This window comes from Myotis daubentonii, chromosome 3 (genome assembly GCF_963259705.1).
Source record: "Myotis daubentonii chromosome 3, mMyoDau2.1, whole genome shotgun sequence".
Lineage (NCBI taxonomy): Eukaryota > Metazoa > Chordata > Mammalia > Chiroptera > Vespertilionidae > Myotis > Myotis daubentonii.
Genome location: NC_081842.1, coordinates 32,647,720 through 32,660,424, shown reverse-complemented (window position 1 = coordinate 32,660,424; position 12,705 = coordinate 32,647,720). Strand labels below are relative to the sequence as shown.

Here is a 12,705-nt window from a genome sequence, read left to right as displayed (position 1 = left end):
CGTGACTACCAACTTTGGGCTCTCTGTGACAGGTCCTTCCTGGCCTCGCACAGACTCCGCCTCTTTGGGAGAATGCCACTCCTGTGCTCTTAGTCGTGACTAAGGACTCCCTCCTCCCACCTGTCACTGTTTGCTTTTCCCTTCTGATACCTGTCCCATTCAGCCTAGAATTATGGTTGCTTGTGCCCCACGGGCCTAGGAAGATCCTTTGAGAAGATGTATGATTTATCTTTGTGCTATTTCTACCTCTACCCTAACTCCTTCTTTGTCATTGTACTTTTCTATTATGAAGCTCTTAAACACATATTGAATTGAATGGAAATATGCTTTTGAGAGATCATGTCCCATTGAACATCATTTAATAATGGCCCCTAAAAATCGCAAATAGTTTGAAATGAGCAACAGAATATGCAGAGTATTGGGTGCTTACTAGATTTCTTAAAAGGGGAATTATACTTACTGAGAAACTTATTTGCCTCTTCTATGATAGTGTGTTTTAGCAAACACCAACACATTCCATCCTCCCAACAGCTGGGGCTCCCGCTGTATCTCCTGCAAGCACTTGGCAGGGGTGTTGTTCCAGGCCTCTTCAACCTTAGTGTTTAAAAAGCTAGTGAATTATTTTGAATTGCTTGGTGCCATCACTTCTTAGAAAAACATAATAGAAAGGTTTTGGATTGTGTTTTTTGTTGTTTCATTGTGGTTTTTATTTTTTTTCCTTTTTTTAAATTTAATTTAATTATTATTATTATTATTTAACAACATACAAAATAAATCAGTCTGTATGCAGTCTCCACTTATGGTCCTCGGGTATCAGGGTTCTCTCCTGCGAACTTTCCATTGATTATTCAAGAAGTTTTCCTGTATTTTAGTTGTAATACCAGTTAGTTCCTGGGAGCATGTCTGTGCAGCATCCACTTACTCTGCCATATTTAATCCTTCTCATTGTGGTTCGTAAAAACTGAATCCCCAGTGTAAACATAAAATTGTCTACTGCCTGTGAGTGTATTTACTTCAGACTTGTCATATACTTTGTTCTTTTTGTCTCAGTAATTCAGTACAACTTTTAAAATGCGTATTATCTCCTCCCAGGTGGTTGATAGTGAAAGACTCCTTTTTACTGTACATGAAGCCAGACAATGGAGCCATAGCGTTCGTCCTGCTGGTGGATAAAGAATTCAGAATTAAGGTGGGAAAGAAGGAGACAGACACGAAATATGGACTCCGAATTGATAACCTTTCAAGGTAGAAATTTCAACTATTTTTAAAAGAGTAAATGTTTGTTGGTAAAAAAAAAAAAATACATTTTTACCAAAATATCTTAAAAACAAAGTCTTTCTCCCAACCTTAAACAAAGAAAGTAAAATAATTTAAAAGTTTGATAATTTTCATTTAGAACTTATCCTCAATTAAAAGTAATGAAACTACTTTTTCCTTAAATCAATATGTAAGAAGACCCTATGTCAACAGTTAGAATAAACTATCTTGTGTTGACATATGCCTATTTTAATGAAATTGACTACTCAATAATACCATTTTGCCAAACAGATAAATTAAGGAATGATAGAATGATAGATAGTTCACATCTTTTTAAAAAAATAAAATTTTACTTTATGAATTGACATCCTTTAACAAAACACAATGATTTGATTTAGGAAAATTCTGTTGACACACAGATTTTTAAGAAACATACCTTGAAAGGATACTCAAATGTACATTTATCATAGATTTTATTAGTGAGTATGTGTGTATTGCTATGTATGTTTTTTCCTGGAGCATTGTAGTTATATAATATATGCGTGTCTTTCTCTATATATACACTTGTTTCCATAAAGTTCAGCCTCATCTATATGGATATACATACATTTCTGTCTTTACTCAGATTGACTGGCGTAGAGACACAGATATACTTTTACTAACATACATTTGCATGTGTGTGAGTGTGTGTAAAAGATTTGCAAGTTCCTTATCTCTTTTGACAATGGAAGGTTCAGGATTGGTTACTGCAAATGCCAAGGTGGTGCCATGAAACCTTCTTCCTGTACAGTTTCTGTTTTGGGGAGGGTCATAGACATCAGGCCACAATTCCCACTGGTCCCAGTAACAGATAGATCTCTGCACCAGTCTGTGGGATCAGGGGTCTGGAATATGCCCTTTTGCTTGGCTTTGGTGAACTCAGAGTAGGGAAGGAATTACTCTCCTAAAGTACAATCAAGACGTTTCCAGAAGCTGAGGAAATGGACATTAGGCACTACAAAGGGAAATGACCTCTACAGGAGCCAGCAACTAAGTAACACGGAGACACAGGTCCTCGCCTTATACCTCTTTCATTATCCTCCTTACAGTCTAGCACGCCTCCAGGACTATAGGAAGTACCTTATACATGGTTGCATGAGTGAATAAGTAGCCTGAAAATTTGTTTTTGCTACACTGACTATATTTTACAATCTTGCCAAAAATGTTTACAAGTCTGCTTTTTAATAATTTAAGTAAGATGCTGTTTACTTAAAATTTTCAACTTATGTCTGTAGTATGGAAACAAAACGGGGCATGGTTCAGTCTTAAAATTGTTTAAAAAGACAGAACATAGAGTGACCATCCTTTTCCACATTTTGCTTTTCTTTGAAGGACACTTATTTTAAAATGCAACAGCTATAGACATGCCCGGTTGTGGGCAGGAGCTATAGAAGAATTCATCCAGAAATATGGCAGTAACTTCCTCAAAGATCACCGATTTGGGTCATATGCTACTCTTCAAGAGAACATTTTAGCTAAATGGTAAGATCTTTTTGGTCTAAGACTGTCAGGGTAGTCATAGAATCAATTTCCCTAAAGTCAGTTTTCAAAGCTGTGAAAAGATGTAATGCATTATACCTAACAAAGGCTTTTCTTTATAGGACTACCTGAGCATCAATTAGTTTTCCAATTTTTGTTTTAAAGATATTTTATAATGAGCTTTAAAATAGCCAGTTTTAGATTTTGAAGTTTGATTTTAAAAACTAACTTTATAAATTTTCTTAATGATGCAAATGGAAGATTTATTTAAGTCGTTAGCCATGATTTAAGAAAAAGAATTTACTTGCTGGATATTTCTTTAAAATATATTTTATTGATTTCAGAGAGGAAGGGAGAGGGGGAGAACGATAGAAACATCAATGATGAGAGAGAATCATTGGTTTGCTGCCTCCTGCACACCCCACACTGGGGATCGAGCCCACAACCCAGGCATGTCCCCTGACTGGGAATTGAATCATGACCTCCTTGTTCATAAGTCAACACTCAATTCCTGAGCCTCACTGGCCAGGCCTGGCTATTTCTTTTAATTAAAATCATTCTTAGCATGTTTTTCTATCCATGGATTTAAAACAATTCTGTTTTCAGTCTCCAAAGAACAACTGTGTGTGAGTTCAAGAGAATAGGAGAGTTCATTTGACCCTATATGATAATGATACTAATCAATTGTTGCTTACCTCTATCGGTTTACTGTACTTCCTATGTAGCATTCTCAGACTTTGTTTTTCATTTACAGAAAATTAACTAGTGGTTGTGTAGGGACTCTTGGCAATATCTTCCATCTTTGGCTTTGCCATAAGATATGTGTCTTCTCCTCTTTTCTTATTTTTTGTAAAACAACCCCCGCCCCCTCCCCCCCCCACACACACACACAAATGAAAAAAACAAAAACAAAACAAAAAAAAACCTTGTCTTTCAGGTATGTTAATGCCAAAGGATATTTTGAAGATATTGCAAATGCGATGGAAGAGGCAAAAGAAGAGATTTTTATCACAGATTGGTGGTTAGTATTTGTCCCTGGGGATGGTGTTTGGAGTCTCTATGTTTAGGAATGTACAACAGTGTTTGTTGTGCTGTCCCAGAGTCACACATTATGAAAACCAGCAGTACCCACAGATGGTCTGGCCGAAGTCTCTACCAATTAACTCTAATAGCCTCCAGTGAAAGGTCTTTTCAAAACACTTGGCACCCAAATATATTCTTAAAATATTTAGCTTGAACAATATTGTACTTGTCTTTCTATTTGGAAGCAGACACTCAGTATTCACTTTAGTAAAGATTATGTTGCAATGCAAACATAGTTGTAGAGGTAGTGGAAAATAATCATCCTTGGGTAGTTTTTCCTCATTTTGATATGTCTGTCACTAGATCCAGTGAATATAATTCTTCAGAATTGTCCCTTTGAAATTGGAATAGTTCCATTTGCCCATTACTATTTAAATGTCCTTGTTAATGACTAGCCTGGTCAGCTTTTTTGGAGATATGTCAGGTTTCAATTGTCTGACCCCCCCTTAAAAATATCCATGAGAGTTATGATGCTTTTTAAAGCCACTAGAAGTCTCATATCTAAAACTCATTTAGCTACTGGGAAATTTTACCCCTGAAGTTGGTGTAGGCTTTGTAGTGTGACTTTAGCTTCAATTATCTACCTGCCTGGACAGTTAAGAATGACTGCAGATGTCAACATTGACAGTAATGGAAATAAAAACATTTAAAACGTGTTTTTCTTCTAATATCTTAGTTGCTTAAGATGCCCCTAGTTTTCCCTATCCTGTTTCCTTCCAAATGCTACCTTATGTAGGAACTGTGCAAATATCATCATAACTTATTTCCTCTTAATTCTAGACTTGGGGGCAAAGAGGAGAGTAGTTAGGAATGTGCACTCATCTTTTTCTATGCTTTGCCTCAGTGATATGAAACTCTATCATTCTAGGGCATGCTTTCCCAACCTGGGCACTACTGACATTTGGGGCAAGATAATTCTTAGTTGTGGGGTGTTGTTCTGTGCATTGTGGGATGTTTGGCACCATCAGTATCCCTGGCTTTCACTCACTAGATGACAATAGCAAGATCCCAGTGGTAATAACCTGTGTCTTTAGACTTTGCCAAATGTCTCCTGGGAGGAAAGATCCCTCTGGGCTGAGAATCATTGACCTAGAATCATCAGATAAGGTATGTGATGGTCAGCATGGCTACAAGTAATTTATTGTCATGTTGTTGGAGGAGCTTATTCTTGGCCCTTACTAGTATATTATTGACAAATTTTGTCCCAATTAGTCAATTACCAGGAATAAAATAAAGTTTCCTGCTTAGGAGCTATTTCTTTGGTTGATACTTTCTAAACACTTATGAGAATTCATTCAAATTTAATGGCTTACTATAGTCCTTGAAGAAAAATATTTCTGAAAGTTTGACAAATACATGAAAGAGAATGAAAACAGTTTTTTCCATTGAGCCCATGTTCTCATGTTTTGTGCAAGAGTATATTCTCTTTTGAACGTTGTGAATGCCAAAGTAAGACTCACATTTTAACATTTAAAGAGATGGAACCCTGACTGTTTTCTCTCCTATTGTCAGCAAAAATATGAATCAGAATGTTATTTCTTTGTCATGACTTCTCTAAGATAACATCTTATTACAACACTACCTTTGAAATAAAACCTTTGTGGTAACTTCCCTCAGAACAAGTGAAGAAAATTCTTGTCATGCAAGTATATTGCAAAAGGGAACATTCAAAAGCTTAACCAAACCCTGATATGTCTAGACCTGAGAGAGTAATAAGCATAGTTAGAGGAAACACATGCCCTTTAGAAACTTCTGATCTAATTCAAGAGACATCATGTACTTAAGTAAAAATGGTATTAATATGTTTTTAAAGCAATTATTATGCAAGCAAAGGCAAATATAGTGACATGAGAAACAACCTGGAACCTAGAATTACTCAGTTCCTTTGTTCATTAACTTGACCACCTATCCATTCATTTGCTAATTTATTCACTGATTCATTCCAGGGCTATTTAGTGAGCATGCACTCTGTGACAGGTACTGACCAAGGCTATCCTAAGTAATAAAACCCTAACATGCAAATCAACCGAATGGCAGAATGACCGGTCGCTATGATGTGTATTGACCACCCCGGGGGCAGATACTCAATGCAGGAGCTGCCCCCTGGTGGTCATTGTGCTTCCACGGGGGGGGGGGGGGGTGCTGCTCAGTCAGAAGCCGGGCTCATGACTGGCGAGCACAGCAGTGTTGGTGGGAGCCTCTCCCGCCTCCGCTGCAGACAGGCGGTAAGGAGAGAGGGGTCCCGGACTGCGAGAGCCCTAGACTTCAAGAGGGATGTCTGACTGCCAGCTTAGGCCCAGTCCCCCAGGGGATCAGGCCTAAGCCAGCAGGCAGACATCTCCTGAGAGGTCCTGGATTGCAAGAGGGTGTAGGCTGGGCTGAGCCTCCCCCCCCCCACGGTGCACGAATATTGTGCACTGGGCCTCTAGTGTGCATATAAAGATGAGTGAGAACCAGCTTCTACCCTGGAACAACATAGAGTCAGGAAGTCACACATAAAACAACAGATTGGGAGAAACTCGGTGATGAAGATCAACACAGCAGAAGACATGGAGGGGTAGTGGCTGAGCCTGAAAGAGGGGGCTCTGGAAGCTTCACAGAAGAGAATGCTGGTCTGGGGTCTGGGGATGGAGTTGGTGAGAAGAAAACAGGTGAACATTTTAGGCAAAGGGACAGCCAAGACCAAGGCATAGGGGTGTGAGAGAGCACAGCAATTTTGGAGCATAGCATTCTTTGGGATGTTTAGACTTGAAACCACAGAAATCCTAGAAGAAAACAGGCAGTAAAATCTCACACATTTCCCATTGTAACATTTTTTCTGATCTATCTCCTCTGGCAATATCTGTGTTTATATTTTTATTTTTTTTAAATCTTTATTGTTGAAAGTATTACATATGTCTCCACTTTTCCCCATTGACCTCTTCCAGCCTACCCCTGCCCCCTACCCCAGGCCTTTACCACCCTATTGTCTGTGTCCATGGGTATGCATATATGCATACAAGTTCATTGGTTGATCTTCCCATCCACCTACACTTCCCTCTGAGGTTCAACAGTCTGCTTGATGCTTCTATTTCTCTGGATCTATTTTTGTTCATCAGTTTATGTTGTTCATAAGATTCCACATATGAGTGAGGTCATGTGATTCTTTTCTTTCTCTGACTGGCTTATTATGCTTAGCATAATGCTCTCCAGGTCCATTCATGCTGTAGCAAATGGTAAGAGTTCTTTCTTTTTTGCAGCTATGTAGTGTTCCATTGTGTAGATATACCATAATGTTTAATCCACTCATCTTCTTTTTTTTTTTTTAATATATTTTATTGATTTTTTACAGAGAGGAAGGGAGAGAGATAGAGAGTTAGAAACATCGATGAGAGAGGAACATGCATCAGCTGCCTCCTGCACATCCCCCACTGGGGAAGTGCCTGCAACCCAGGTACATGCCCTTGACCGGAATCGAACCTGGGACCTTTCAGTCCGCAGGCCGATGCTCTATCCGCTGAGCCAAACCGGCTTTGGCATCCACTCATCTTCTGATGTGCACGTAGGCTGTTTCAAAATCTTAGCTATTGTAAATTGCGCTGCTATGAACCTATGGCAAGGATGCAGAGAAAAGGGAATCCTCATGCACTGCTGGTGGGAATTTAGACTGGTGTAGCCATTATGGAAAACAGTATGGAGGTTCCTCAAAAAATTAAAAATGGAAATGCCATTGACCCAGTGATCCCACTTCTAGGAATATATCCTAAGAAATCAGAAACACCAATATCTGTGTTCTTAATGTCAGATTTCTTTTCAAAGCCTTTGCAGTGTGGTTCAGCTCTGTCCCCCATGTGCTCCACCTAGTGGCCAGTTTGGGCAGTGGTCTATTTTTTCAGTTCTCAAACTTTCTGGCATAATACAAGGTGGGGCAAAAGTAGGTTTACAGTTCATAAATATTACAATAATAAATAACAATATAGAAACAGAAACTCTATGTTTTGCATATTCACAACTATAAACCGACTTTTGCCCCACCCTGTATTTAGGATCAAATCCATGCATTGGCAGCTTGGGAGTGAGCTAGAAGTCACAAACAGATTTATAGGGCTGCTTTCCCGAGCTCTTCTCTCTACGTGATCCCCCCACTAATTTTGGGTTTCCTGTGGTTTCCCTTTTGCTTCCACTTCTATCACTGCCAAAGATCTCACTCTTTCTCCTCAGGCCTGAACTAGAGACCAATTGCATCACACCTGCCTTGGCTGGCCTGGCGCTAGTGCGTGTCATAGTGTGGTCATCCGGACGGTTGTTCTGCTGTTTCACCATTCAGTTGATTTGCATATTACACTTTTATTATTATAGATATTTTTATTATAAGAATACAATATAAAATCTATCCTCTTAGCAAATTTTTAAATATAGAATATAATTTAATATAGCTAACTATAGGCACTATACTATGCAGTAGGTTAACTATAGGCACTATGTTGTACATAGATCTCTCAGACTTACTCATTTTGCATAACTGACTGGAACTTTGTACCCTTTGATCAAGACCTCCTCATTTCCTCCTTCCTTCACTCCTGGTAACCACCACTCAAGGAATCATTGTTGGGGAATGTAAATTGGCACAGCTAATATGGAAAACAGCATGGAGGTTCCTCAAAGAATTGAAAAATAGAACTACGATATGATCCAGGAGTCCCACTTCTAGATATATATAAAATGAGTTGAAATCAAGATACTAGTATTGAAGAGATACCTGCTTTCCCGTGTTCATTGCAGCTGCATTCACAACATCCAAGACATAGGAACAACCTAAATGTCCATTAAGGGATGAATGGATAAAGAAAATGAAGTATTTACATTCAATGGAATATTATTCAGCCTTTAAAAAGGAAATTCTACCATTTGCAACAATGTGGGTGAACCTGGAGGACATTATGCTTAAGTGAAATAAGCCAGACACAAAAGAACATATAATACAAGATCCCACCTTTCTGAGAAATCTGAAGTAGTCAAACTCCCTTTTTCTTTTTTAATCTGGCTAGAAGTTTATCAATTTCATTAATTTTTAATTGAGCTAGCTTTTGGTTTGATTGGGTTTTCTCTATTGTTATTGTCTTATATTGCATTGAGTTCCATTCATCTATTCTTCCCTTTCTTCTTACATTAGGTTTAATTTTTCCTGTTTCTATCTTCTTAAGATGGAAGCTCTGATCATTGATTTCAACTGTTGTCCTTCTCATATAAATATTTAAAGCTATAAGAGAGGAGCATTTACTTGGAAGTCCATGTTAACATCTCTGGAGTCAGGATAGATCTTACCTTCAGTAACATCTTACAGTGGTAACTCTCATCACATTTTCTTTCTTAGTGGTACACACAGTAATGAAGCATCTTGCCATCATCGGTGTCCTAGATTCAGTGAAATGCAGTATCATATAATTCTTTTGAACTTAGTTTATCTAATAACTACTTAGTAAAGATCCTGACACAATGACACTTGGGCATCACAGCTGCTCTCTCTTTGCCATTGTTTATACTTTGTTTATATCAGTCTTTTATCATTTTATTATCCTGAAAATTGAGGGTTCTTTGAGAGCTATATTAAGATCCTCCAAAGTAACTAGTAGAATATTCTGCATACGGGGTGTACAATGCTTGTATAGTTAGTAAAGGATAATAGACTTGATTGCTGAGCATAGCTTTAGAAGTGGCCCCAAAACAGAAGCCCTCTGAGTCCATAATTAATGTATATATAAACAATTGAAAGTATGTATATGTTGCTGGATATATCTCATCTTCAGTGAACTAGCAGTGTACAGTGCTGTACTTTTCTACTTAAAACAGAACTCTTTGTAATTCATCATAAATCTTTTGCTGCATTTTTTGTGTGTTTAGACATAGATTACCTTTGAGTTGTTTCCTATTTTGAATTAAATATGCAAGTATTTGTACTGTATATACTCCCACTATTTGTCTGTTTTCTTAATAATCTCACCCAATATGTGTTTCCTTTAGATATGTTATGTCTGAGTTTTTATTTTCTTTAAGTGAATGAAATAGAGCACAAAATTATTGCTTTTAATCTCTTTAGCTCCTTAAAACCCTGTTGTTGTCACCTTCTTAGAGGACTTCCTGGCAAGGCAATATTGCAGCCTAGTGTTCAATCAGGCTTTAATCCTTATATACAGTCTCCTCCTCCTCCTCCAGGTCTAGCATTTCAGCAGATGAAGTTTTCTTGTTTGGTTTTTCCTCATTACAGGGAAGTCATATCACATATAGATTTAACTGACTTCAGACCTCAACCCCAAGGGAAAAAGGGACTCTATTGTATGCTTAGCTGCCTGTGGCATTACTAAAAAGAAGAGCCAAGGGGTTTATCCTCACATGGGAGACATTTTATCAGTGAGCCTTCTCTTTTTGCTCAGAAAGACCCAGGTTTCATGGCCACGGCTCCTTGGAAGCCAGCGTGTCTGTTTATCAGTTAGAACACTTTTGGCCTGAATTAACAGAATGCTCCTCTAGAAGTGGCTTAAACAACAAGGATTCATTTGTCTCACATAATGAGAAATCCCAAGTCAGGCAATCCTAAGGTTGGTGGAGTGGTGTAGTGATTTCACCATTCTGGTCTTTCCCTTAGAATTTCAATATGACTGCAACATAGCCCCATACAATACCCACCCTAAAGTCTCTTTTCCTTTTTGTTTTGATTTTTTGTTGTCTTTTTTTTTTTTTACAGAGAGGAAGGGAGAGGGATAGTGAGTTAGCAACATCGATGAGAGAGAAACATCGATCAGCTGCCCCCTGCACACTCCCCACTGGGGATGTGCCCGCAACCAAGGTAACATGCCCTTGACCGGAATCGAACCTGGGACCCTTGAATCCGCAGGCCGACGCTTTATCCGCTGAGCCAAACCGGTCAGGACTCTTTTCCTTTTGTAAGCGACGGTGTGTCTCTCTATCACCAAAGAGGAAAAACTTCTCCATGAACCCCACATGTGCCCGCTCATGTATCTCATTGCCCAGGATTGTGTGACATTGTGCAGGAGTCGGGGGAAGCGAGGGTGTAGAATATTTACACTATATGGTGGGAACAAGGAAGAAAAAGGTGGGCAACCAGCAGTGTCTGCATGTGTGTGTATGTGTGCACATGTGAGTAAGATGTATGGAGAGAAATCTAGGTTGGCTCTTTGTATGGACAAAGGCTCGCGCTTCCATATGAACTTGTACATGGACTTATATGAATGACCTGCCACAGTGGAGGAGGAGGATGGCATTTGGGCTAAACTCGCCTTTGCTTCCTATGACACAGTCAGAACTTTGTATGTTGTTTTAGTTACTTGAAATTTTGTGATTTCAGGTTGAGTCCAGAAATCTTCCTGAAACGCCCTGTGGTTGAAGGAAATCATTGGAGATTGGACTACATTCTTAAACGAAAAGCAGTATGTACTTTCCAAACAAGTGCTGATCTGATTTCTTAAATGCTTATTGCCTCTTAAATGCCTTTTCTTTTTAAAGTCCTTCATGTATACTTATAACTTTTTTTTAGAGTTGGATAGAAAAGTAGAATAGTTTCTGTTTTCAAATTCAGTTGGTTCTGATTTTTCCCCCTATTGTTCTAAAATGCATAATATTTTAGCCTAATACAAAGCATGACTTTTATTAGCAACTAGAGGCCTGTTGCACAAAAAGATTCATGCAAAAGGCCTTCCCTTCCCCTGGCTGCCTTCACCAGTTTTCCTCCAGCACCCAGGACCCAGGCCTTCGCTCCAGCCAGAGCCGCCTTCAAAGCCTTCACTGCTCTGGCCGGAGCCACCTTCAGTCTTCGCTTGGCCGCTTCGCGCTGTATGCAAATTGCTGCCATCTTTGTTGGTGGTTAATTTGCATATCATGCTGATTAGCCAATGGGAGGCGTAGTGAAGGTATGGTCAATTACCCTGTTTGTATATTATTAGATAGGATTCTAATTTTTATTTTTTTAATCAGTTATGGGTAGTTAATTTTATAGTCAAAATTTGTGATAAAATTTTATTAATGGATAATAAAAGATGAAATAAAACATAGCATTTTTATTTTACTTACTATGCTGTTATTTGAGCAAAAGACAAAGTCATCTGAGATTTCACTCAGATGGGGCCAAGCTGATGTTGACAAATATCAAGGAAGAGGGACATTAAGAATTGGTGCTGTCCTATTTCAGTTTGGGGACAGTTCCTGGTAATAATGTGAAACTGTTTCCTGTGCAGTTGACCATGTAGATTCTGGGTGAGCACTGAGTGTGCTCTTTTTGTTATAAAAAAATAAATAACTGAATCAGTATAGCAAGTTCATCAAAGACTACTTTGCATGCATATTTCTAGTGAAATTTTTTATGTAGTTGGCCCTTAACCAAGTTAAATTAAGGTGAATTAGAATAGAACTGGATTTCTTATTAATCACATTCAAATGGGGATTGCTAGCCTTTTTACTATTATTTGAAACTGTCTTAATCTTGTTTATTCTATCATTAAACATTCCTGCAGAATTTGTAGATCCTAAGTAATCGTGGGTAGTATTTTACTATTCCTCACAGCCTACACGCATTTCTTTTCCCCCATCCTTTCCATTTCCCTACCTCTTGCCCCACTCACCTTCTCCTTTTCCTTCAATGTCTTTTCCCCATGTTTTTACTTTAGGATTTTTTCAGATATCAAAATCTTTGATTTTTAGTATCTGAGCTCACTGCTAATATTGAAGACTGAAATTGATCATCTTTATTTCAGACACATGTCTTGCCACACAGCATCATTTTCATGGCTAATCTAATGTGTTGTTTGAACAAAAGTCTATTCACCATATTGGAAATTCTGGTCTTGAAAAGCATTA

The 12,705-nt window shown here is 38.4% G+C and overlaps 1 protein-coding gene across 3 annotated transcripts in view; it reads left to right on the top strand.

The window, feature by feature from the left end:
• Window positions 1-12,705, top strand: part of PLD1 (phospholipase D1) — a 199,411-nt gene that overhangs the window by 111,006 nt on the left and 75,700 nt on the right. For all 3 annotated transcript variants that reach the window (XM_059687037.1, XM_059687038.1, XM_059687036.1), the window contains 4 exons: window positions 1,093-1,245; window positions 2,629-2,778; window positions 3,713-3,796; window positions 11,201-11,282. In XM_059687037.1, the coding sequence (XP_059543020.1) occupies window positions 1,093-1,245; window positions 2,629-2,778; window positions 3,713-3,796; window positions 11,201-11,282 (469 nt within the window). The remainder of the gene's footprint in view (window positions 1-1,092; window positions 1,246-2,628; window positions 2,779-3,712; window positions 3,797-11,200; window positions 11,283-12,705) is intronic.